General features: G+C 40.5%; 1 protein-coding gene across 1 annotated transcript in view; it reads right to left on the bottom strand.

Annotated features, from left to right (window-relative positions):
- LOC117493072 (meiosis inhibitor protein 1-like) overlaps positions 1 to 27,572 on the bottom strand; it is a 125,154-nt gene that overhangs the window by 72,055 nt on the left and 25,527 nt on the right. Inside the window, 5 exon segments of the mRNA XM_034143462.1 lie at positions 1,602 to 1,716; positions 2,935 to 3,069; positions 22,374 to 22,473; positions 24,842 to 24,961; positions 26,843 to 26,957. Coding sequence (XP_033999353.1) covers positions 1,602 to 1,716; positions 2,935 to 3,069; positions 22,374 to 22,473; positions 24,842 to 24,961; positions 26,843 to 26,957 — 585 coding nt within the window.

Raw genomic sequence — 27,572 nt, 5'->3', positions numbered from 1 at the left:
GCTGAGAAAACCCTGAAACCCTTCTTTGTTTTCTTCAGTGAAATATTTACTCTAGGTCCCATTAAGAGCTGCAGAAATGAGTCCTAAAACTTGGAAATGAGTTAGCATTTTAGCACTTCCAATTCCATCGCCAGTCAATTGTTTGTTAAAGGTGTTTTTGGTCAGAGGCCTGGAAAAAAGAATGCGATTAACACACAATACTCCCATTTAGTTCTATAGATGAGAGTAACACCTACGTCACTTCCGGGCAAAATTACGGCCCCGCCCACTTTTGGGAGAAAACAACGCTGTCATTTGAATGGCGGTCAATACAAATTCTGAAGTTTTTGCCAATCCGATCGGAAATTTAAGAAAACCGTGGATTTTTGGATCTTCAAAGAGCCCGATTACGATGGCCAGACAGGCAAACAATTACATGAAATCATTGGAAATCGACGATCGGTCTCGATATATGGTTAAATAAAAATCAGTAGGAGAGGCCGTCATTTCGCCAGCTGTTACTCATGAGCGAGGCGGACAATAATTGTTTTATCATGCCAACAAGCTGCTGTGTCGTTTATTGCACCTCAAACATTAAAACAAATCCAGAGTTACGTTTTTCTGTACTTCCTCTGTGGCTTCAGGCTTGATCGCCATTCAAATGACAGCGTTGTTTCCCCCAAAAGTGGGCGGGGCCGTAAAGTGACATAGATGTTACTCTCATCTATGGACATCGATCACCAACTGCTATATTTAACCATATATCGAGCCCGCTCGTCGATTTCCAATGATTTAATGTAATTGTTTGCCTGTCTGGCCATCGTAATCGGGCTCTTTGAAGATCAGAAAATCCACGGTTTTCTTAAATTTCTGATCGGATTGGCAAAAACTTCAGAATTGGAATTGACCGCCATTCAAATGACAGCTTTGTTTTCCCCCAAAAGTGGGCGGGGCCGTCATTTTCGCCCGGAAGTGACGCATGTGTTACTCTCATCTATGACACAAGCTGCCTTTAGCTTAGCGGTGGCGACTTGTAGTCATTTGACCTTGATGTAGTTCCTTTATAGCATAATGTTAACTTTTTACTTCCGAATGTTGCATTTGCGCTTAAAAAATCATAAAAGTGGAGTTAATATATAAAAAGGATCCTGCTGAACAATTCATAAATATCATAAATGTGTGCTTGCCACAGAGTTTATTTTCTGCAATAATCCAAAATACAATGAAAAAATCTGTCACTCTATTGACACCTGGTATAAAGACATATACTTTTCTTCTATTTCTATAGTGACATGATGGCATGCCACCCAGACACATCTTTCTGTCCCTGTTACACGTGTGATGCTCAAGTCTATAAAAAAAAAAAACGCCAGCATTGAAGGACAGCTAGAGGGGAAAAAAACGACATTTGTTCCATCATGGAAGAATGAAATCCCCCTTGATCCCACCTGTCAATCAAATAGGTAGCGTGTGACACTTTTATAGATAGAATCAAAGTCAGATATGTCAGTGTCTTTTTTTAACGCTCTCTGGAGAATCAACGAAAGATAAAGTCTCAGATACACAGCAGAGATCGTTCTCTTCTTTAGAGTTGTTAATCTTTGTGGATCAAACAAACTCACAGAGATTCCACGATGAGGATGAGAGGGTAGTGGCAGCTCGGGGAATCTGTTAGTGATGGCTTCAATCAATCCTTCTATCTTCCCATAAAGCACCGGTCTGGACTGGTGGTTCAGTCTGGATGATTCAGAGTGGCAGCACTTTAAGGCAAGGCAAGTTTATAATATAGCACTTTTCAGCACGCGACAATTCAAAGTGCTTTACAAAACAAATTAAAATACTTTTTAGGAATAAATACAGTAAAAACAGGCATTAAAAAAGCAAAGATAATAAAATAAACACAACAGGTATACAATACATGTTTAAATGGCATACTGTAGTGCGAATATAAGCAGCTCAATTAAAAGCAGCGGCAAAGAGATATGTCTCGATTTAAAAATAGTCTGAGTTTCTGCGGACGTGCATGATTTGGGTAGTTTGTTCCAGATTGTCGGGGCATAATAGCTAAACGCTGCCTCTCCATGTTTTGTTTTTACTCTCGGAACCGATAGCAAACCCGTCCCAGAAGTCCTGAGGCACCTTGATGGTTTGTAATTATGTAGGAGATCAACAATATACTTTGGTCCTAAACCATGTAATGATTTAAAAACTAGCAATAGTACTATAACAAAGGAAACACCTCACATTCAATTACACAGCGCTATATGACTGTTTTAAGTAGGTGGAGAAGATGTTGAAAGCTGGAAAGAGGATGGAGCAGAGAGTAGCATAATGTGCATAGCTGAGTGTGTGTGTGTGTGTGTGTGTGTGTGTTTGTGACTAATGGTATGGATTTGCCAGTGGCTTTTTCAAGCGTCCTTGCCGACATCAATAGTTCTGTGTGTAAGGCAAAGTGTCTCTGAGTTTGTGTTTACTATTTTACCTTTGACATGGTGTTCACGCTATATGTGTGTGTACTGTCTTGTGTGTGTTCATGGTTGACTCAGTAATTGACTGTGTGAGAAACTGGCTGGTTTATAGTCCAACTTTGATTGTTTCCATATCTCATTATTACAGAAATGCCTCCAAGGACTTTCTGAGAACAATCATAGCTTTTATATTCATGGCTTTGACCCTTATTCTTACCTATAGTCTTATTTCTGTGGCAAATATCCTTGTTATTTTAGTATTTTATTTTAAACTTTATTTACAGGGTATAGTTACAGGCTGATAAACAATTGCTATTTTTGAAAATAATATTTTATCTATTTTATCCTGTTTTTCCTCAAGTTTTAATTGAAAAGTCTAGTCATCTCAATCTTATATTAGTAAAATAAACACTGCACAATACAAAGTGTCCTTGACAATATGTATTTACATGCACGTATATGTAAAGCAGTATGTTTTTGTGTGTACCTGAACAGGGCAGATGCGGCGCTGGCAGCCTGTGTGGCCACCTTCAGACAGGAGGAGGAGACTCCACCTGACACTGCCTCAGAAACCGCCGCAAAGCCTGAAGCACCGGGGAACAGACGCTCACTAGGGGGCTGCCTACACACACACACACACACACACATACACACACTGCTTCAACGTCACGCCAACTTAAGATCCATATTCAAAAATACAGATTCTAAATGGTACAAGTTGAAGCGTTTGTTTGAACAGTTTGCAGGAGGCAGGTACTTGCTTTCAAGCAGAACAGGGGGAAACACAAACTTAGCGGGAGTGTTTACGTGTTCGGTGTAATGACGTACAACGGCCTCGACAACTTCTGTAGTCCTATTCAGCCACTTGGTAACAACCATCGTTTTTCAGACACGTAAACTCTTCAGAAATCACCAGCGGGGTCACTGCTGATGGATTTAATGTCGTAGAACAAAACGTGATCCATCTCTTAAATGTGTCTCAACCACAGACCTTATTTCAGCTATTTTCCAAAATCCTATGGAGAAATTGCATTGGTTTTTGTCGAAGGAACCGGAAGTGGTAAAATGCTAACTTACTTCCGGGTTTTAGGACGCGTCACTGTGGTACTATAGTGGTGCAGCAATGAGTCCTAAGAACTGGGAATGAGTTGGCATTTTAGCACTTCCAATTTCACAATTGTTTGTAATTGTTTTTGGTCAGATGCCTGAAATAAGGTCTCTGTTAAGACAAGCTGAAGAGATTTAAACAAAGTTAATACCCTACTGGTGAACGTCTGAAGCTTTTATGTGTCATAACAATGGCTAAGAAGTGACTAAATTAGACTACTAAACGTCATTAGGCCAAACATTAGCCACCTATAGCTTAGCAGTGGTATCTTAAGGTCATGTGACCATGTTGTTGTTTGTTTATAGCCAAACATTAGTCTTTTACTCTTCGAGATTGCATTAACGCCTCAACAATAGGAAAAGTGTTATTAATATGTGGAGATTATCCTGCTGAACAAAACCGGTAAGTATCTTAAATGTATGTTTGCCACAGATCTTATTTTCTGCATGTAATGAAAAATGATATTGGCTTTTTGTCGAGGGAGCCCTTGTGATGCTAACTTCTGGGTCTGCCTACACAAATACATCATCACTACACCACTCTATTAAGCCTGACAAACAGATCCTAGAGTAGGCAGAATAAAGGGCATCCGTGATAAATTCTTCTGGAATAGCTGTTGTAAGCAAATAAAAAATGTCAAAATGGTTAAAAATGGTACGGTAATATTGATCCGAGATGAGTCAGTGAGAACTAGGCCAAATATGTTTTGCAAAGCGAGTGCCCTTTCATAAGTTAACGGATATTAGTTTTGACATGGATGTCAATAAAGGCCGTCAGGAAGCCGGGGCCGCCTGTTCTCCGGGCCGCTCTATCCGTCATTCTACCGCTTGCTTTGCCAATACCAGCAGTGAATGTTTGCTGAGTCGCGACAAACCCGCCCTCTCTCTCTCTCACTTGCATACACACACACACACACACACTCATTTTCTTTGACCTATTGGTGATACAAAGATCACCAGGAGCTGTGGACTGGCTAACTGTTGCCACAACACCAGTCACATGGAACATCCTAAATAACACATGCATGCATATAAAAGGTGCACACAAACACACACATGCACACACACACACAAAACAGAGTGGTAGCTAGCTGCTTTTAAATTTTAAAATCGCATCTTTTGTATAATGTTATTAGTTTACCAGATTTATATTTTGTTAGTAGTTGATTGGTCTATTATAGTTTATACGGACTTATTCTGTATAGGCCTATTTACATTATGAATGTCATAGTTATGATAATCTGTTTTCATGCTGCTTTAACAAAAACAATTTCAAAAATTGGGATGAAAAAAAAGCTAATCTAATATCATTTAACATTATATAATGTAATAAAATATAATATAATATAATAAAATATGATATAATAAAACATAATACAAAATAAACTATAATTCAATATAAAATAATATAAATAAATGCAAAATACAATTTTATATTATATGATATAATGTAATATAATTCACTGACACATATTCAGTGTTAATGGACACAGCACTCTCGTCCTCTCCCACACCCACCCACCCACACGCACACACACGCACACACACACACACGGTTCCACTGAGCATAAAGGACAGATTTCCCCTGCCATCTGAAATATTTTAGCCCCTGTATCTCCACCCTGTGACAGGAGGAACATTCCATTAAAATCATGTCAACCTTGCAGAAATATGACATGTGTTTTACTGGCTCGTCATATATTCTCATCGGCGAGCCAGCAGACAGTTAATTCAAATATAATTAAACTTCCTGAAGCACCATATTTAACAAGTTTTACAGGAGGTTGCTGCTCTGTGTCCAGGATGCTTAAGTAATGCAAGCTGCTCAGTTTGTCTAAAAACATAAACTCATTAAAACATATATTATAAGCATGATTTTGTGTTGTTTTGATGACATTAAAACTTCACAACAACTACATTCATTGTATCTTCAGTTATAAAGTATACACTTCTCAAATGCCATAAGAGGAATGTCATAAATCCTAAATAATGTGTATTTTTATTAACAAATTAAAATAGGTTCCAGGCAATTCACATGCAGTCATTGAGTCAACATTTCATGACAATTATGTCAAATCAATAGCATATTTTCTTCTGAGTTCACTGGTCTATGAAGTTAATTGATGATACATAATTAAACTACAGATGCAGTGATTCCAATTTTGCTAACCGGTTCCTATTTCTGAAAGATTCTGAACAGTCACTTCAAATTTTTGCAAGTATTTTCTAATAAGAATTTAAATTCACAGCATTCTCAAAATTAAATGTGACTTCTCCTTCATGGAAAATTGAAATAATGTTGTGTGTTCATAAAAAAACAATGACTATTAACAAATATTTTCACTAAATCTGCACCAAGTGACAGGACGGTGTCTCATTCTTACTTAGGAAATAAAGTCTAACTGAAAGTGAATAGCAGTACATCTCACTATATCTTCTGTTTTTACTTTCTCACAAGGAGCAATATATTTTTATAACAACACACCTGACATTATAAATCCCAGTGACAGACATATTATTCGTTGTGTGTCGACACGTTCCACAGCTGAATGGGGAGCTGTAAATTGCTGCTTGCTCTTGGCTATATTGTTTATCAATTCCAGAAAATAACTCGATATAAAAATGTTTTTCTGTAAGTACCAATGTAGAATGATAGCAAGGCTGGTCAGTGTATGTTTTGGTTATTGGATTTTCTTTCCACAAAAGGATATTCAAAAACAAAAAACTACTGGATATTTAATTTTTGTTTTAAAATTGAAAAACCAAAATTGAAATACAAGGCGTTTTTCTTTATCATGGTCAAAAAGGGATTTACTAAACTTAAATATTCTGCTACCGGAAGTTACCTTACAAAATAAGAGCGTAGATGAGGACGGGAATCCGTGTATCTACGGTCCATTTGTTTTTCTTTATTAAACAAGTTTCAGTCAGACAACTCACGTGTTTCTTTAACATGTTTATTATAAGCAGCATATAGTTGAGTTTGGCGTCTAGGCTCGGGTCTCATCACTCCACAGATATACATAGCACGATGAGTGATGATTAAATAACTAACCCCCAGAGCCTACAGGTGGAAGCTGGGGTGGAAGCTGGGGTGGTGGTGGGTCAGGCAAGCAGCAGCAACGTAGAGTAGCTGCAGCAATAGCAGCAGCAAGCAATGCATAGAGATATCTGGCAGGTTAAATAGAGCGGCATATTAAGGAGACTCTGTTTGGTTGGTTGTAGAGTGGCAAGGGGCGTTATGTATGAATGTAGCATAAGTGCTCGAGTTGACTGCCTGAACTAGCTCGCAGGCTTCGCCCCATAAACGGAAGAGCGTCTGAGAGGCGTTTTTGCTTTTTACCTTACTAAATGGTAAAATGGTCCTTGGAGCGAAGGTCGGGGCGAAACTCACGGAAGTAATTTCAAAACAAAAGCACTCGTTTGCTAAAATCACACTTTCAATCACGACAGTATCCTGTTGAAGGAACGGTGATAATATTATAAACAAGGGGAATTTAGCGATCACAACGAAAACAGCCAAGACACATATTGAGCCCAGAAAACGGATGTTATTAACCTGTTAAGCCCTGAGCCTGTTTTTCAGGTCTCAGGCTCGAAAATGACATTCCCAGAACAAATGACCATATCTTCCCTTCTAAAAGGGTTAAATTAATAATCTTTTTTCTCAAAGTAATGATAAACCTGTGACTTGGATGTAGAAAAGTCAGAATCAATATAGATGTTTTTTATTTTAAAGAAAATTCAGATTGAACATAGTAAAAAACTGTAAATTATAGTGTCCGTCCAAAAATTCTTTTTTACTTATAGTGAAAACCACCCTTGGATGATGGGTTAGTAGACTAAAAGCTTTAGGAATCCAAAGTACAACATATAATAAGTACCCTGTATCAAGATTGATGCAAAACAAGTGACATTTGACCTTTTTAACACTAGAACCGCCAGAGATTTTTTATACCTAAAACCGCCACCTGCGTCAAATTGACCCGCTATTAGAATGCATTGATTTTCAAGGTAAAATGTTCTTTTATTGAACTGAGAGTTTTGATCGCACAGGGATGAAACGTATACCAATATAATCTGTGGACTCTCAGGGCTCGACATTATAAATGGCCCGCTGGGCCGGAAGCATTATTTAGACACCGCGGCCAGCATAACGTACTTTCAACTCGCCCCACAGCTGTTTGCTGCGGAGCGCAGTGCGAGCAGTCTCCCGTGAGCGGGAGCACACTCCTTCACTACAGACTGTCTCTATCTCTCTCTCTCTCTCTCTCTATAACTATCTATCAATATATCTATCCATCTATCTCTCTCTCTCTCAATCTATCTCTCAATCTATGAGGAACCGCAGTAGACAAAAGGCGTTGCTATAGCAACACGTCATGTTTATATGAAAAGGGGTGGGGTCAATATGACCCGCTTGGCGGAAATAGGTATAAATGGCAATTTTTTGGGTGATTTCTTCAATCTGACTTCATATTGACAATTTTTAACAACAGAGGGTGGTACATAACACACTTTCAGGAAAAGTCACGGACTGGGAGACTTTAATATTTTATTGAAAAAAAGTTACATCAAATATAAAACAGCTCGGGGTCAAATTGACCCCGTTGGTTCTAGTTGGTTCTAGTGTTAAGAGAGATTTAGCAAAAAGAAACCACTTCTGGGGTCATTTGGGTGGATTTTCCATATCTCTGGCCCCCCTTGCTCGATTTTGATGGTTGACACCTCTTTCTGACCGTTAGAGCCAATAGAATCGAAGGGGGAGTCCCCCACACACACTCATTGTGAAGAGAAAAGGTGGGGGCTTCGCGCATGCAGTTTTGCATCAGAGCGAACCTATCTCTAGCTTTGACATCTGGAAACGGAAAAGCAGTTTTAATGCTTATGGATTATCAGAAATCATTTCAAAGGGACACAGACACATTAGATGAACCTATGGATTAACTTCAGCAGCGTTTTTATCATTTTAATGCCATTGAAGACCACTTTGGAGAGATTACAGAGCCAAGGTAAAAATGTTAGCATTTTTAGCTACCTAGCGTCACCTGTTTTGATGTTTTTGCTTATAACGTCGCAAATACGTATAATTCAGTGGTAATGTCGGTGTCAATCGATTCTGTGTCACCTCACGATGTGTTGGATGTGGTGAAAAGATAAATAATAAGGTTTTGTGAGTGATTTTCGGTGCAGTAAGGTGTTAGCATTTTTTGCTCGTTGCTAATTCAGAGGCTCAGTGTTGTTAGCATTGTGGGTTTTCTTTTGAAAAAAAAAAAAAAATGATCAGTTCGATGAGTTTCTTCCCGTTACATGGATATAAAACATTCATAGTTTTATTAAATGAACATGCCCTCAGACACTGTTTCCTGCAAGATGTTGCGGCAGTGCCCCGGTACCGGGGTCTCTCGGGCTTAACAGGTTAAGGGACATTCTACCAGAAACGTATATTATCTGTCCTGGGATTGTTACAGTGAATTCAAATTATAATCCATAATATATCTTAAAACTGATGAGATAGTAGTGTTTTGTTGAGTTGTTTGTACATAGGTCTGTGATTCACTAGGGTTTCAGGTGTTTTTTTATTTATTTAAAAACACTTTTTCAGTCAGGCCCCCCTTGTGTAATTGGAAATATTTTCGAGCCCCCCCTAATCCGGTTCCCACCGAGATTGGTAGAATTAAATTAAATCAAATCAAATCAAATCAAGGTTTATTTATAAAGCACATTTAAAAGCGATTTTTGGTCGGGCCAAAGTGCTGTACATGTAATAACTACAATCACATAAAAACACATTTCTATAATCACAATAAAAGACAATAAATTACAACAGATATTTTTTTTTAAAAACACATTAATATCTGAACCATGAATATCTGAACCATGAATATCTGACAAATAACTTGTTTTAAATGTTTAAATTAGCTTCATTTGCATTATTTCTTGACTAAATTACACTTTATACTGTGTGACGTTCAGGTATATCAAGTGCAAATTTCAAATCACGATAAGGTCCAATACAAGCCCTCTCTTGTAGCGCATCCATTGCACATTAATATCAGTAGTCAGGTAACCCCATGGGAAAAGTCAGGAGTCGTACTGTAAATGTATATAGTTGTACAAACATTACATTTTCTCTGCTAATAATAACAAGACAAAAAGATCCATCTATAATTTTATATTTAATTATGGATTGAATATGAACAAAAGTGCTTGTATTGGCAGATGATCCTGTGCCACTGTGAAATAATGAGGCCTAATTGAAACAATTACAAATACGTTTTATCGATCCGGTTCTTTAACAGTATTTAATATAGGTTATTTTTGTTATTTTTTAGGGGAAAAACTAACAAATTAGAAACAGAATTCACATTGATTCATTTTATGTAGTTTGGATTATGGGCTGCTAGCACACATAAAATACCTGCAGTGGTGGTATTAAGTAGATTCACTCAAGTACTGTACTTATATTGAGGTACTTAAATATTTTCACTTTCAACTTTGTAATTCTGCTCCTCTACAGTCCAGAGGTAGATGTTGTACTTCTACTCCACTACATGAATTTAATACCTTTAGTTACTTTACAGATGGGGATTAATGACGTGAAATATAATGAACTCTTAAATCAGACTTTAGTTACACCTGGAGTACATTCACAAGCTACCCTGCAGTATACTACTTTTACTTAAGTACTTGATCTGAGTACTTCTCCCACCTTACACGTAATTAGAGCAACAGAACTCTGAGTTAAGGAAGTTGAAAACGGTGCATTTCTCCGTATGAATATGATGCCTTTTGGCCAGCTGATGGACAGATTGCTCGTGTTTCCGCGAAAATACTTATGGCAAACGAGGATTGACCACATCGAGCTCTGTAGATTAGATCGTCACTTTTGAACGCTCTGTTGTCCTCCGGCAGATCTCTGTGTGCACGGTGCTACAGCGAGTCTGTGAGCGAGCTGCCCCGCCCCCCGCACACAGACGAGAGAGAGAGAGAGAAAGAGAGATCTCTGCACCGAACACGTTAGATGTCAAGGGAGATGTATGCCTCATCATACTTTGTTGATGTGGGCATTATAGCTGAAAGGCCACTTTTCTTTTAACTGCCGGTTGTGTTAAAAATGTGTCAATTCTATAGATTCTACGAGCAAACAATGTTTGTTTACAACTTCTTCCCAAGCTTCACGCGCCCCCCCCAGCAATAGCGCTGCGCCTTTGCGCCCCCCAGGTTGGGAACCGCATGCAAAGACTTCTTGAGGTTCAGCAGGCAGAGACACTGGGATCTGAAGTGCAGGTCGAAGAAGGCGTACAGGAAGGGGTTGAGGCAGCTGTTGACGTAGGCCAGGCAGATGGCGTAGGGGTGAGCCCGCCGCAGGATGCGCTTGAAGGCACAGTTGGCGGGAAACAGCTCCAGGTAGGTGAGGGCCATCTTCACGATGTGGAAGGGCATCCAGCAGGCGGCGAACACCACTACCAGCGTGGTGATGATCTTCAGCAGCCTCCTCTTGCGTTGGTCCTCTTTGCGCAGGGTGTTGACGTGGCGGATGACGGTGCAGCCGATGAAGCCGTAGCACACCATCATGGCCAGGAAAGGCAGAAGAAAGCCCAGAGCTGAGGAGGAGATGCTGAGCCCTGCGATCCACAACTTCTCCTGCTCCATAACCAGGCTGAAGTCCATGGTGCAGGGGGTGCGGTTGCTGATTGGATCATAGTTGGTGGTGCGGAAGATCAGAGTGGGGGCAGCCACGAGACCTGACAGCAGCCAGATGGCGGTGAGGCAGGCTCTGGTGTGGCCCCGGGTTCTCAGCTGAGTGCTGGACAGGGAGTGAACGATGGCCAGGTATCGGTCGAAGCTCATGCAGGTGAGGCAGAAGACGCTGGCGTACATGTTGAGCAGCACCACGTAGCTGCTGATCTTGCACAGGACCACTCCGAAGGGCCAGTGGTAGCCCATGGCGGTGTGGACGGCCCACAGAGGCAGGGTGACCACGAAGATGAGGTCAGCCAGGGCCAGGTTACCGATGTAGACGTCAGCTATTCGCCGCTTACCCTGAGCTCTCCACACCGTGAAGATCACCACTCCATTTCCAAAGAGACCGAGGATGAAAATAAGCGTGTACAGCACCGGGATGACAGAGTATGACGGAGACCACTCAGAATAGTCACACATGCTGGAGTTCTCTGACTCGTCGGTTGCCTCCATCTTCTCTTCTTATTCCTTTTTTCAAGAAAAGGAAATCTGTTGCAGATAGATCCACAGTATAACACTCTGAAGTCTGTTGCTGCATGTGAAATCTGCCCACCTTTAAATACCCCCTCAGACTTGTGCCCTCCCAGGACGCCCCCTACTCCCCTCCCCTCCCACAGCTCTCCTCCTGTACTGCTCTTTCTCTATGTACGGTGTGTACTTCTCTTTCCATTAATTTGATTAGTGCTCAACATAATGCATAGTGGAGTCACTATAATACATGCAATATGGGTTTAAATGATTTTTTCCAGGTAATAATAGTATTTTCTTTAAATTATTCCTCACATTTCATTCAAAAGAAATGCGTTACATTTATCTCCAAGTACACAATTAAACTGTAAAACTGAATCTTTTTTTGCCCTCTAACTTCCCACAGATATTATTGCAGATGTTTGTTTTACTCATGTGAAATTTGATGAGACATGTTTGGACAGCACCCATGAGTCAAGCCTGGGCATGACAAGGTTTCATGAAGTACCCCATTACAATATCAATTGAGAGTCCTTCTGGCACCGGAGCACTCTGCTGATGAGCTGCACTATTTACATTTTTAACTCCGTTTTCTTTTCATGTCTGAACATGTTTATCCAGGTAGGAACCAACAACTAAATAAATATATGTTTAACAACCTTTAGTTAAAGTAGTAGATTATATTTCTATTCTATTTTTACTGAAGATAATTTACAAAAATATAATTTAGGTGAGATTTATTTGATCACATTTTGAATTTCCTTCATAATGTGTGAGAGAAATTGTCATCATATATTTACGGAAGAGGATTAGGGCCACATGAAAAAAATATTTTGGGGATGTGAGAAAAAACAAAACAAAAAAAACAGTTCGATAAGTGCCGTCATTCGAGCTAAAAAACATACATTAGCCGCTTTCACACCAAGTACAGGGTTTCCCACACATAGACTTTACTTGGGCGGGCTGCCCAGGTATATTAACGGCCGCCCAAGTATATTTCGCGACCCATTTAGATGTTTCTTTTTTTTTTCAAATGATTTTTTTTCTTTTTCGTCCGCGACAACGTTATCTGCGATCGATTAACTTGTGGACAATGATCCCTCGCTCTACGCCTCCTGTACCCAGTCCCGGACTGGCCATCGGGAGGACCGGGGGGTTTCCCGATGGCCTGGCCTGTTAAGTAGTCTGACTCACACAGGGTGACTGGCTGTCTACATGATGTGGCCTGCCGACATGGCCACTGTCATACAGATCATAAATCAAAGCCCTTGATTGGTCTCTGTATGTTATTCAAGCTCGGGATAACCTCAGCTCAAGTGAGGTTAAGGACTCTCTGAGTGTTTAGATAGTTAACTTAGTCTAAGTTCTCAGTGGGTCTCAAACGGTTTGGTCACTATTTATGTAAACACATATTTCCATTTGAGGGGGTAGTGATTAGTAAAATATGCATGGTACCCCCCCTGGTACCACCACCCCCACAAGTATATTTCAGATCTGTGGGAAACACTGCAGTACTTTGCCGTACTTAGTTCCCAGCACTTAAGTACGGAACTGAAGAGCCGATCGCGTTCACACGGGAATAAGTCCCTGAGGGAAGTGCCCGGGCGGAAGTCCCCGGAGTTGGGGACTGGCTTCAGTAGAAGCTGCTGGGACAACACCTACTCATCACTCCACCGCTCCCATGTCTTTTTTTGTGTTGCCATAAGTTATTCTCTCTCCGTTGGTGCACGGGGCTAATGCTAATAATGCTAATGCCAGCAAATACAATGGCGGCTTCAAAAAACTTTTCAGAGTTTTACAGGGCGTGGTTTGCAATTCGCCCAGCCAATCAGAAATTGGAACTTTTTTCTCCCCAGGAAAGTACCACCTCTTTAGCAGGCACTAAAAGGGGTTAAAAGTTCTCATGAACTAAGTTCTCTTTTTGGTGTGAACGCAAAATCCCAGGAACTATCGGAACTAAAAGGGAAAAGTACGGGGAAAAGTACTCCGGTGTGAAAGCGGCTATTAGTCTCAATCTGCGGCCGGAGGAGAGTTGAGTGCTCAGGAACAGTCGACTGCACCAATAGTTTTGAAGAAATATGACATAATTATGACTTACAGGATTTTGATTCTTTTTTCCTGTGGCGCAAACAGGCTTCCATAGAATTCTGACTTTAGTTCTGAGAAAAATATATATATTTGTTTTAGTTCTGAGAAATAAAAAATAAAAAGTTTCACATCCCCCAAAAAAAAAATTCATGTGGCCCTAATCCTCTTCCGTATATATATTCTTAGAACAGCAAACCCCGTTAGAATTTTTTAAAGTAAATGTAACTATCTTTTTAATTTAAGCTTTTAATTTGGGGTTATTTGAGTGGTATCACTGTTCATGTGTTATTGTTTTATGGTTCTGTGATATGACTCTTTCTGTTTGTTAATAACTTGTTTTTAATTATGTTCCTCGCTCTTTATTTTGTATCTTGTCTTACTCTGTAACAGGGAATATGCAGGAATCCTGAAGTCAAATGTAAGACCTTTTAAGACCTTTAAGACCCTTTCCATACATTTTAAGACCTCATCGTCACTTGGAGTTCTAACCGGTTACATTGGCGACACACTTTACCTCACATTGACTATATACAGTATTGATTGTCCTTCCTCCTTATCTTCCAACCATTTGGACGCAAACTTGCATTTCCCCATAACGATGTTGTTTAACAACCGGCGTAAACGGACCTTCGCGCTATCAAGCAGTGAGCGTGCGATGTCCTGTTCAGATGACGTCACATCCAACGGGATGCCATAAATAAACTACACAGAATCACACTACACACCTACGCAATGATTACATTCAGGCAGACTGTAGAATACAACCTCTTTGGACAATTTATATACTTATTGAAAACAAGCTACAAAATGTAATACCTTGGAAAATGCCGTTTAATACTTTTTAATAACCTTAATTTTTGCTAAATTGATTTATCAACTTTTAATACTTTTTAAGACCCCGCGGACACCCTGTGTAAAGCACTTTGGGCTGCATCTTGCATGAAAGGTGCTATACAAATACAGTTTATTATTATTATTTTTTATATTAGGTATCACTTAAAGGAAACCTATCATGCTATATTTAAATGATATATTGTAGGGCCATACCTATATAAGGTATATTTATACGTTTCTGTTTTCAAAATACCAAACAGATCATGCATTTTAGCCATGCCTCATTTCGCTCTATGTGCTGTTTGCTGTCTACGGGTCTGATTCTGCTGACCACGCCCCCTGCAGGAGAGGGGAGACGTGCTCTGATCAGCTGCTGGGCTGTCAGAAGAGGGGGAGAAAAAGAGATCTCCGTCCTCCGTGTTTTATTATATAGAGTCGTTATTCATTTGTTTTAAAGCTCAATAAATAACAAAGAAGACCTTTGACCGGCACTTTTCTAATTTTGTCCGGAAGATTTAAACTTTAACGGACATCTTGACCGGCGAAACAAACTGAAACTGAAACTCTGCCGCACGGTCCCCTCGTTCCTTGGAAGAGGCGGAGAGGTGGGTGTTTGTCATCTGCTGGTGGACTAACCGGAGAGAATTACAGTGCTTGCCTCGACGGGGAGGGATTGCATTGCAGCGGGAGCAAACGCTTGCCTCGGGGAGGGAGAAAGAAAGCCACAGCGGAGAATAAACAGAAGGGTAACCATGGTAACCAAGTCTTCTTCGCTGCTTTTGTGGCAGACTACAGCGCCACATACAGGCCTGGCATATGTACTACAGCGTCTCCAGCGCTTTCGAACTGCAATGGCCGTGGCTGTCTCCTCCTGATTGGTGGAGTTGGCCCAATAGCCGTAGCGCCACCGTCCTGACGTCAGTGTTCAAATCTGGATCAGTTTTGATCAGATCCGTTGCAGCCCCTTTTTTAGAAATTTGGGTATGGAGGAAAATAGAGAGGGTTGTGTTTTCTGACACTTGGTGAGTTCCCTGGAACACCGGGGACACATATTCATGTATAAAAGACGTACAAAAGTGCATTTTGCATGATAGGTCCCCTTTAAGAAAATGCCAAATGAATAACTAAATTGAGTATGATTACCAATACAAAAATTAAAGTCTGGACGACTCTGTTGATATGAGGGTCATTCTACAGAAAAGGTGGAATCTGGGTGATACAAATGATACTGTTTGACTTTGTATTAGTAAGCCTACTACTAACAATACATTGAAGTACTTTTACTGTGTATTTTTTTAGAAATACTCTGTCAAAGTCCCCTGCTGAGAATAAAATGAAGCCACTTCTGCTAAGTTTGATGAGGGAATTCTTTTTTGTAGCCATTAGTTCTTCGTGAGATCGATCCTGCTGGACTCAGTACTAGTGAAACTACCCCCACAAGTACTATAAAGTACTTACTGTGTACTTTCCCAGTAATCCTCTGTCAATGTCCCCTCCTGAGAACAAGAATGCATGTTTCTCTGCTATTTTGAATAAGCGTTAAAAAAACCTTTCTTCATGATACTTATATTGTTGGACAGAGTATTTTAAGAGGATGGTAGACTTGATATCAGCAATACTTCCAGTCAGTACTCCGGTGGCATTTTTACCCCTTGGAAAGTCTTTAGATTCTGGCCTGGATAGCTGGTCTATCCTTCAGCACACTGACACACCCTGTCACTCTGGTTGGCCTCTTATGATGCTGCTGTCTTTTAATATATGATTATTTCTCTGCTCCTAGTTCATTCCTCTCAGATTCTTCCATCAGTCCCAGTCATTGCATGTCAGTCAATAGAGCTTCGAAAAATGTGTCCAATTCAACAAAATGTTGGCTCTTTTGGCATGAACTGCTTGAAGCTGCACCTGCCTCTGAATGGGACGAGCTGTTCATCCACGCAGATGTCGCTGTCTGGGCTGAACAGCATCGGCAGGCGGTGCGTCCACATATCCCAGACTTTGTGGAAGGCAGCCAGATTGTCATCACGGCGCCGTGGTCGGGATAGCTTGTCGTCAAACCGCAGTGTTTGGCTAATTTGGTGAAACCTCTTGTGGGACATCGTGGCCCGGAAAATGCTCCGTCCCGATTTCTCACTCCAGAGGCTGAGGGTTGGTTCATTTTTTGACCTGTAAACACCGGCCAAAATGAGCAGCCCCACGTAAGCCTGCAGTTCCTCTGTGTCCATATCTCGCCACTCTGCAATTGACCGTCTCCCATGCAGGTTTGTCATGGCCACAATATGCTGCAGGATGTCATCCGTCAGCAGCAGTGCAAAGCTGGATGCCGGGTCACTGATTCGCGCGACAGCATATTGTGTTGGTCCCGGGATCAAACTTGTGGCTGCTGGGACGTAGCGGAGCGTCTCAGTGTTTGTGGGAGACCAAAACACGTTTCCATTTTTTGAAGTCCATCCCGCTGCTTCCTCCATCTCCCCTCCGCTCTCAGCTTCAGATGAGTCTGAGTTGGACTCTAGCTGGTCTGTTCCCAACTCTGAGGCGTCCTCCGTGGACTCTGAGGCCTCTTCTGTGTCAGCCTCAGAGTCCACGGAGGAGGATGAGGAGCTATCCTCGCAATCAGAGTGCATGATAATCTCCAGAGCCTCCTGTGTGCTGTAATGCCTTGCCATCTCCAAAATGACTACTCCTGCACTAATACTAATACTTCTAACCATGGCTGCACCTGCATAAACAACCTGAGCGAGAACCAAAACAAAGTCCAATTTTGTTTTGGTTCTCGCAACTCATTGTTTTATTATTGAATTAGATTATTACGCAGTGTGGCCTTCTAAGAGAAAAGTATTTTGAACACACACACACACACACACACACACACACACACACACACACACACACACACACACACACACACACACACACACACACACACACACACACACACACACACACACACACACACACACACACACACACACACACACACACACACACACTTATCCAACATCAAAAGTGACACACACTTATCATTTCAATAGCAAGGCACCCTTGCAGAAAACAGTAAAAAGTGTGCATGCTTCAAAGGGTTAAAATTATCGCCATCTTGTAGACACATGTAAAAAATTAAAAATTGAAAGCTAGTAGTCCAAAATGAAATCTTAAAGCTCCCATGTCATGCTTTTCCGGTTATTACCCGTCCCCTTGTGTGTTATGAAGGTTTTTATGCATGTAAACGGTGTGCAGAGTCAAAACCCTCAAAGTACACCCTGTAGCGAGTAAAACTCTAACACAGAAAATACCTCCCCAAAACGCCTCGTTGGAGATACGTCACTGCCCATTTGAGTCTTCCATTTAGTTCCGGGTACCGCCTGATGTCATGCGGTACCCGGAACGAAATGGACCAATCCCGAAGAGCTATGGCCACACCAGCAGCGTCGTGTTCCTCCTCCAGAGGTTCGAAGAACCGGCATTTCACAGACGAAAGCTTCCAAAACATTGCCCAGTTTGAGGCCGGATATGCACAGCTTGTTTGGACCGTTTGGAGCAGGGGAAGATCTGGGTATACAACCTGTAAGTTTGCATTGTTATTTGTGTATTTATCAAACAAGACTGTTTAAATGTGTAAACTGTGTTGGACTGCTAAGCCATTGACACAGTGCTAACTAAGTTGCTAGAGTTTCCATATATCAACTCTAATATCAGCAGATGGCCTTGCATACATGTATCTCATAGCAGGAGAATGTCTGCATTCACACACAAAATACCTATTGACAGTATACTCCGGGTGATTTGCCGGTCAGTCGCGAAACGTAATTACATTATAGCTGGCGTAGCGATCTAACACACGGAGCTAGAGCTAGTTTCGGTCAGAAAAACATTTTTGTGATGCTACGTTGCTAGCGTTTAAATATATCAACTACAATGTCAGCAGATGGCCTTACATGTTTGTCATGGCAGGAGAATGTCTGCAGTCACACACACGGAATACTCATACAGTATACTGTACTGTGATTTACCGTACATTGTGACCGTACATATACTGCATGTAGCTAACGAGGCTAGCTGTATGCTAGCGCAAAACAATGTATTCATGCAAGTTACATTGTATGACCGAACGTAGCAGAATACCCGTATACGATTGCAATTATAAACACGTTATTGCTAGCCTAATATGAACCACTAGCTTTTGTTCATAGTAGTTTTATTACACTGCATTATAGTTGCCTTTCCTCCAAGCTAACGTTCATATCGTGTTAGCTACCAAGGTAAACAAAGCTAGGTTAGCATATTAGCAGGCAAGCTGTTCATTACACAACTACTACTAACGAATCTAAAACAACTAAGTTTCTCTAATATTTTGTGATTTGCATTTGATTTCGTCCAGCCAGATCCTGGCGGACAATCCATGACGGGGAAGGGATTCTACTACTACTGAGGGTGCTAAAAGGCACCGCACCGACTGTGCGCAGGCAAGATGCGAGGAGGAGGAATGGATGATATACCGTGTATATATGTATATTTATGTTCATTTTGTACATTTCTAAAAATAAAGTTTAATGGAAATACTTAGTAGGCCTATCCTTTCTTCCCTGAATTCATATATAGCAAACCATGATTTGATTTCTCATCAAACAGTAGTAGTTTATAACGGGTAAAAATAACTTACTCTTTGTTATGAGAGTAGCTCGTAGGCCACAACGGAAAGACAAGGAGACATACACGAGTTTACAAAACCACGGCACATTTATTGTAGTAAATGCAGAGACAGGTGGTCGAGGGGAGAGGGTCGCTCAGTTCGTCCTTCTGCAGCCGCTTTGGAGAGAGACTCCGGGCCGCTGGGATTAATAGCACCGGCTACGGAGGTGTCCGTGATCGCGCTGATTACCCTCTTCAGCTCCACCCCACCGTAAGACAAAGGCCCTGAGGCCGTCACACTCTTCTATAACAACAGTTAAAAATATATATGTATATAAAATATACCGCTGTACCGACGCCATGATAAGACTGATGTTACGCTGAGAGCAGCCGGGAAAAGCACTGACATGGGCGCAGCCTCTCTGGTGGTTGACTAATCAGAACGAGTGGCCGAGCTGACCAATCGGAGCACACTAGGCTCACAGGGAGGGGGGGGCAAGAGCTCCAACGAGTCGTTTAGTGGAGAAAGTGAATACTGCTGAATACACATGCTTGACAGAGATGCTGTATGCGAAACCAATGTGAGTTTGGAAAATTGCACAGTATAAATCTATTTTAGTATACCTCAACAATGTAATTATGATCAGTGGAAATGGCCATGACATGGGCCCTTTAACATAAAGGAATTTAAGATTTTATGATAAGATAAATGTGGGGTCAAAAAAAGCATTTTCAATGGTTTTCAATGGGTCATTTTCTGCCGCTAGGAACAAATGTGTCGGTTTTTGTGTAGCTTAGCCATTTTAGGCTAATTTAAGGAACTGAGACGACAATTCAAAATACAACTAAAAAAGAATATCCTCTGGCAAGTTTGAGCTATATTCATTCAACACAGCCAAAACGGCATGAAAATCAAAACCTGAATGGCTGAAAAATGTACCTAGGAACTAGAAGTAGAAAATGAAAATCATCCCGTTTTTTAAGTTTAGTAAATCTCTTTTTGACCATGATAAAGAAAAACGCCTTGTATTTTAAATTTTTCAATATTAAGACAAATTAAACATCCAGTCGTTTTTTGTTTTTTAATATCCTTTTGTGAAAAGAAAATCCAATAACTAAAACATACACTGACCAAGGCTCAGCCATCTTTACTTCTGCAGTCAGAGCTGATGGGTAGTAGGTTTGTTTGAGGTAACAGAAGTGCATATAAAGCAGATTCAATGTCGACAGAGAGTGTTAATGTTATTTAATGCAACACCATAGTCTGGTGCTTGCTGTCATCCCACATCATTAAAACCATAAGTGTAAATTTGACTGTTAGTGAATTGTCATACAAATAACAGTGTTTCCCATACATCGACATACAAACCCCACAGATCCTCAACTCCGGTGTGTCTCACTCATTAAGGCGAGACACGGCAGGCAAAAACATCGTTTTTCATGCACTGGTCAATTTTGATATGTTGTGCTATTTTGATTCCATAACATGTTTTCTTTCAGGCTTTTGGAAGGAAAATGTACAAAATACATATTTAGGTATAGTTTGTCTATTTGCATCTGTAGATTTCTCCTAAATTCACCAAAAGTTAGCATTCTAACTTAACATAAAGTACCGCGACCGCTGTTTGGACCATGTAATCAGAGGTATTGTTGGAAAGCTCCGTCTCTCCTGCACAATCTCATCGGATCCAAATATGGTCATTTCCTTTGTATCAGCAACCAATCGTGAAAGTACACGATTGGTTGTCTTAAACCAAAAAACTCAATCTTATTGGCTGGTGTCAATTTCTGACAACGTGATTCGTTCAGATGCGTCAAGTGGTGTGCTAAAACACTTCTTGGTTTAGCTTTTCGCTGGAAATTTAAATCTCAAAATGGCAAAAGAACATCGATAAGAACGTTCACAGAGAAGACGACAACAATTGTCACTTGCACGAAGCAATGTTAGACAAAAAACAAATGATCCCGAACACGAAATACTTTCACGGAGTGCGTCGATGCGCAAGCTGTCATCCAAAGAACAGGAGGGTTTAGGTAGCGACTCACAGCAATCTTTAAAGGTCGTTTTCTCAAAATGAGTTTTTTCTCCTCTTCTGAGTGAGAAATTTCCACTTCAGCAGCACGTACATACACCAAACCTTCCAGTTATATTCCTATCAATATTCTGAAGGTTTTTACAGAAGGGTTTGTATATATCATATATCATTCATAGCCTGAATTATAAAACATTTTATACCTAAAAACATATTGATATTTTAGGGCTGTTGACAGCATTTTCTGATTTATGGAGTGATAAAAAGAGATATCCAAAATCCCTTCTGTAAAAGCTTTAGATTCTAATATGACTACAAAATGAAACAAGAATTTCAAACATGACTTTATCCAATGTTCAGAATTGTGTTCCTGAAAGTATTAAAATATGCGCATATTTAATGAGATGATGGCTCATTTGCATGGGGGGGGGGGGGGGGGGGCGGTGCCCCTACAAATATAATCAAATTATGTGGGAAACACTGGATAATAATGATAATAATAAAAATATATTATTATTTATTTATTTATTTTTTGAATCACCTCGCGACCCCCCCCTCGGGGACCCCCACTTTGGGAACCCCTGCTCTAGATAACCGGGACATGGTTTTATAGAAGACGTCTCACTGCATAAAAACACTTTTCTTCCATGTTAATGTTCACTTATTTTCAGTGCAAGGAGGTCTCGGCCGTAATATACTGAACACCTCAATAAATAAATAAACTCTTAACTGTGTTATGTGATTCATCTAAACTGACCTTTTACTATACCCATAAGAAAATAGCATTTGCAAGTAATTGAAAAGGAACCTTTAGAACTAAATGTCAGCATGGAAAACCCCAGAAGCCTAAAAAAAGGGAATCATTATTTTATTTTTGCTGCAGCTGTGTACACCCTGTTGTGGATCAAAGTACTCTGAAGTGCAGAGAAGCTGAAGTTTAGTGAAATTAGTTTTAGTCAGTGAGCAAAGAAGCTCAGTGCAGCAAGCTTTTCAAGGGAACCAAATCATCACAGAGCAGTCTCACCTCTCCAGTATCTCAGTGAGGAGCAGCAGACCCTGTTTCGGCACCTCCAGGTTGGTCAGCTGCAGAGCCTCGTTCAGACTGCGCACCAGAGACTCAATGCCTAACACACAAACACACACCCATAAATGTAATACAAGGCATGCACACACACCAAAATCATCCATGTAAAACAAACGGTGACAGTGGTACATCTTTTCTAATTTACTGCTACACCGCGTATGCTGTAAAAATCTCGTGTTTGTTTTGACCTAAAGCAAGAAGCTGGTAGCACAAAGATTGTATTGGTAAATTAAGTTTACACTGTAAGTGTCTCTTGCATATGCAAAACAATACTGCAGAACGTGCAGCAGGATTCAAGCACTTTTGATATTTCATAATCAAATGGAAAAATCTTTAGCTTCCATTAGCTTTCCCTGCACCACTTGACATTTATTGCCATTCATTAGGAATTTAAACTATTTGTTTTGCAATTATGCAATTACTAAAAGGTTCTCTGGCCTTGAAATTCATCTGAAGGTTGATCACACTAATTGTATGTCGCTCTGGATTAAAAAGCATCTGCAAAACAAAAGATAGTGTAATATAATAGATGCAAATGCCTAAAAAATCTACAGTTTGAGGGTGGGGCTGTCACATGGATGTATAATAAGAACTGGATACAGCGTGGGAGGCGGGGTCTCGTTCTTTCCTATGAGAGCTGCTCATTGGCGCATGAGGACAAAATGGCCCAACTTTTGAGAGAGCGAAATGTCACAGATTACCCATCATGCCTGGCTGTCAGAGCAGAAGAACCCGTATGTGCGCTCACAGAGCATGCGCCCCTTAACCTGTTAAGCCCTGAGCCTGTTTTTCAGGTCTCAGGCTCGAAAATGACATTCCCAGAACAAATGACCATATCTTCCATTCTAAAAGGGTTACATTAATAATCTTTTTTCTCAAAGTAATGATAAACCTGTGAGTTGGATGTAGAAAAGTCAGAATCAATATAGATGTTTTTTATTTTAAAGAAAATTCAGATTTTACATAGTAAAAAACTGTAAATTATAGTGTCTGTCCAAAAATTATTTTGTACTTATAGTGAAAACTACCCTTGGATGATGGGTTAGTAGACTAAAAGCTTTAGGAATCCAAAGTACAACATATAATAAGTACCCTGTATCAAGATTGATGCAAAACAAGTGACATTTGACCTTTTTAGAGAGATTTAGCAAAAAGAAACCACTTCTGGGGTGATTTGGGTGGATTTTCCATATCTCTGTCCCCCCTTGCTCAATTTTGATGGTTGACACCTCTTTCTGACCGTTAGAGCCAATATAATCGAAGGGGGAGTCCCCTACACACACTCATTGTGAAGAGAAAAGGTGTGGGCTTCGCGCATGCAGTTTTGCATCAGAGCGAACCTATCTTTAACTTTGACATCTGGAAACGGAAAAGCAGTTTTAATGCTTATGGATTATCAGAAATCATTTCAAAGGGACACAGACACATTAGATTAACCTATGGATTAACTTCAGCAGCGTTTTTATCGTTTTAATGCCATTGAAGACCACTTTGGAGAGACTACAGAGCCAAGGTAAAAATGTTAGCATTTTTAGCTACCTAGCGTCACTTGTTTTGATCCCATTTCGTATAATTCAGTGATAATGTGGGTGTCCAACGATTCTGTGTCACCTCACGATGTGAAACGATGTCATGGATGTAGAGAAGAGATAAATAATAAGGTTTTGTGAGTGATTTTCGGTGCAGTAAGGTGTTAGCATTTTTCGCTCGTTGCTAATTCAGAGGCTCAGCGTTAGCATTGTGGGTTTTATTTTGAGAAAAAAAATAAAAATGATCAGTTAGATGAGTTTCTTCCCGTTACATGGATATAAAACATTCATAGTTTATTAAATGAACATGCCCTCAGACACTGTTTCCTGCAAGATGTTGGTACCGGGGTCTCTCGGGCTTAACAGGTTAAGCCCCGCCCCCGAGCTCCCACTCTCAGATGCGCGTTCATAAAGCCGAGGAAAATAACGTTATTAGCACATTTTACAACTTGAGGACCGAATGTTTTTAATAAGGGCTATACAAATGTTCATACTGGGTAGTTTATTTAGTTTGAAAAAAATTATACAATGATTTACAGACGTCTCTTTCCCAATGTTAGTCAATGGGAAAAAGTCTTTCCGGGCCCAGCGACTGATACGGAAGTGTAGTACCGCCGTTTGGCCACAACGAATATTTTCCTCAAGAGTCCGGCGCACTTCCTGGCGGCTTGGGCTGTCAGTGTTTGAAAAATTAGAGCAGAGTTTTGTGTATATGCTGTCACATGACCAGTCTTTCCATTAATCATCCAATTGCAATTCTTTTTAGATGTTAACTGATGTGCCATGAATCCCAAAATTAAAGTTTTACAGTGAGTATCGCATTCATAATTAACACACACACACATAAAGAACAGGAGCTGATGTGTTAAGCTGCCTCACCGTAGACAGAGTGACACTGGGAGAAGAAGAGTGGGTCGTCTGTCAGTAACACCAGACAGCTGTAGGCCGACCACAGCAGCTCACCACTGCTGCTACCGGCCAGACGGTCGAACAGAAACTCTACAAGGGAAGAGAGATTGTGTGGGAGGTTATAGAAATGAAGTTAAGAGAGAACAGGAAACAAACTGTGGACAAAAAGTATGTTTTCCTGCAATTTCAGCCTATGATAAACAAAAAAGGATGGTAATTTCCTTTTTGTGAGCAACATCATTTTATGAAACTTTGGGGCACGAGAGACACACCAACAGAGTCCCTACAGTGCTGAGGAGATGGCTTTATGAGCAGAGGAGACAAACAAGCAGAAGGCAAAATACACACAGAGAGAGAGCGGGTAAATAACAAAAACATAGTTAACAAGACAAAAGGGAACGTACTGTAAAGGAAGGCAGAGGAAATCATTTCCAGAAGACAAATCAGAGAAGGGAACAGCTTGTACAGCTCGTATATCCCAGCTATAGAGTGGTTTAGGGATGAGTCCTGAAACCCGGAAATTAGTTAGCCTTTTACAAGACCCCAGGAAGTGCGCCGGAGTCTGAGGAAAATATTCGTTGTGGCCAAACGGCGGTACTACACTTCCGTATCAGTCGCTGGGCCCAGAAAGACTTTTTCCCATTGACTTACATTGGGAAAGAGACGTCTGGAAATCGTTGGATAATTTTTTTTTAACCAAATAAACTACCCAGTATGAACATTTGTATAGCCCTTATTAAAAACAGTAGGTCCTCAAGTTGTAAAATGTGCTAATAACGTTATTCTAGGGCTGCTCGATTATGGCAAAAATCATAATCTCGATTATTTGGGTCAATTGATATCACGATTATTAAAAACGATTTACTTAGAAAACATCAATTTATTGTAAAGAAAAATGTGAACAGTATGTTTTTAACAGTTGATTACCCTGAACTTTAAGTATAATTCAACTGAAAAACCAATAAAATTTAAAAATAAAAAATAAATAAATAATCGTTTTATTTCGATTTTCATAATCGTTGCAAGCCAAAATCGTAATTGCGATTAAAATACGATTAATTGAGCACCCCTACGTTATTCTGAGAGTTATTTTCCTCTGCATTATGAACGTGCATCTGAGTGGGAGCTCGGGGGGGCGGGGCTTAAGGGGCAACTCAACTGCGCATGCTCTATGAGCGCACATACGGGTTCTTCTGCTCTGACAGCTAGGCATGATGGGTAATCTGTGACGTTTCACTCTCTCAAAAGTTGGGCCATTTTGTCCTCATGCGCCAATGAGCAGCTCTCATAGGAAAGAACGAGACCCCGCCTCCCACGCTGTATCCAGTTCTTATTATACATCCATGGCCTTTTAGCACTTCCAGATTTGTTGCTACAGTATAATCCAAAATCTATTGAAAAATCCCATTAGCTTTTTGTTCTGATCAAAAGTCATTTTATTGCGTTTCGACAATGCATAAACAGTGTTTGTCATTTAGAGATGGAAAGCAAAATATATGCATACAAATGAGACAGAGTCAGTCTGTACTGATTGAATGTACAAAGAGAAAAAAGAATGACAAAGAACACAAACAAACAATAACAACGACTAAAATAACCCCCTACATTCACTGCCAGTGAGCCCCATACACACGATTATTGTTAGATTAATATATATGCGTGTAATAATAATAATACATTCGCTTTTTGTTGATGCTAACTTGCAGGTCGGCCTACAAAAATAGACATAACTGCACCCTCACTCTATAGTGTGTGTGTGTGTGTGTGTGTGTGTGTGTGTGTGTGTGTGTGTGTGTGTGTGTGTGTGTGTGTGTGTGTGTGTGTGTGTGTGTGTGTGTGTGTGTGTGTGTGTGTGTGTGTGTGTGTGTGTGTGTGTGTGTGTGTGTGTGTGTGTGTGTGTGTGTGTGTGTGTGTGTGTGTGTGTGTGTGTGTGTGTGTGTGTGTGTGTGTGTGTGTGTGTGTGCTTATCACCAGGTACATCAGCCTTGATGAAGGGAGTGCTGCACTGACTGGGTGAATGAACCAGGACGGCTGCAATACACTTCGCACTGGTCGCCTGCAACGTCTCATCACCACTCATCAGCAACTAGAAAACACATTATTATTAGATTCCCCCAGTCATCAAATATACAACATCATCATTCATACTTCCCCATTTAACAGTATTTACTTATTCCTGCATTTTATTATTGCACCGTACCATATATGGGGCGAAGCCTGCGAGCTAGTTCGGGCAGTCAACTCGAGCACTTGTGCTACTAACCCATCATCCAAGGGTGGTTTTCACTATAAGTAAAAAAGAATTTTTGGACGGACACTATAATTTACAGTTTTTTACTATGTTCAATCTGAATTTTAAAAAAGATTATTAATTTAACCCTTTTAGAAGGGAAGATATGGTCATTTGTTCTGGGAATGTCATTTTCGAGCCTGAGACCTGAAAAACAGGCTCAGGGCTTAACAGGTTAATAAAATCCGTTTTCTGGGCTCAATATGTGTCTTGGCTGTTTTCGTTGTGATCGCTAAATTCCCCTTGTTTATAATATTATCACTGTTCCTTCAACAGGATACTGTAGTGATTCAAAGTGTGATTTTAGCAAACGAGTGCTTTTGTTTTGAAATTACTTCCGTGAGTTTCGCCCCGCCCTTCGCTCCATGGACCATTTTACCATTTAGTAAGGTAAAAAGCAAAAACGCCTCT

This window comes from Trematomus bernacchii, unplaced genomic scaffold (assembly GCF_902827165.1).
Source record: "Trematomus bernacchii unplaced genomic scaffold, fTreBer1.1, whole genome shotgun sequence".
Classification (NCBI taxonomy): Eukaryota; Metazoa; Chordata; class Actinopteri; order Perciformes; family Nototheniidae; genus Trematomus; species Trematomus bernacchii.
This window is presented reverse-complemented; position numbering and strand designations above follow the sequence as displayed.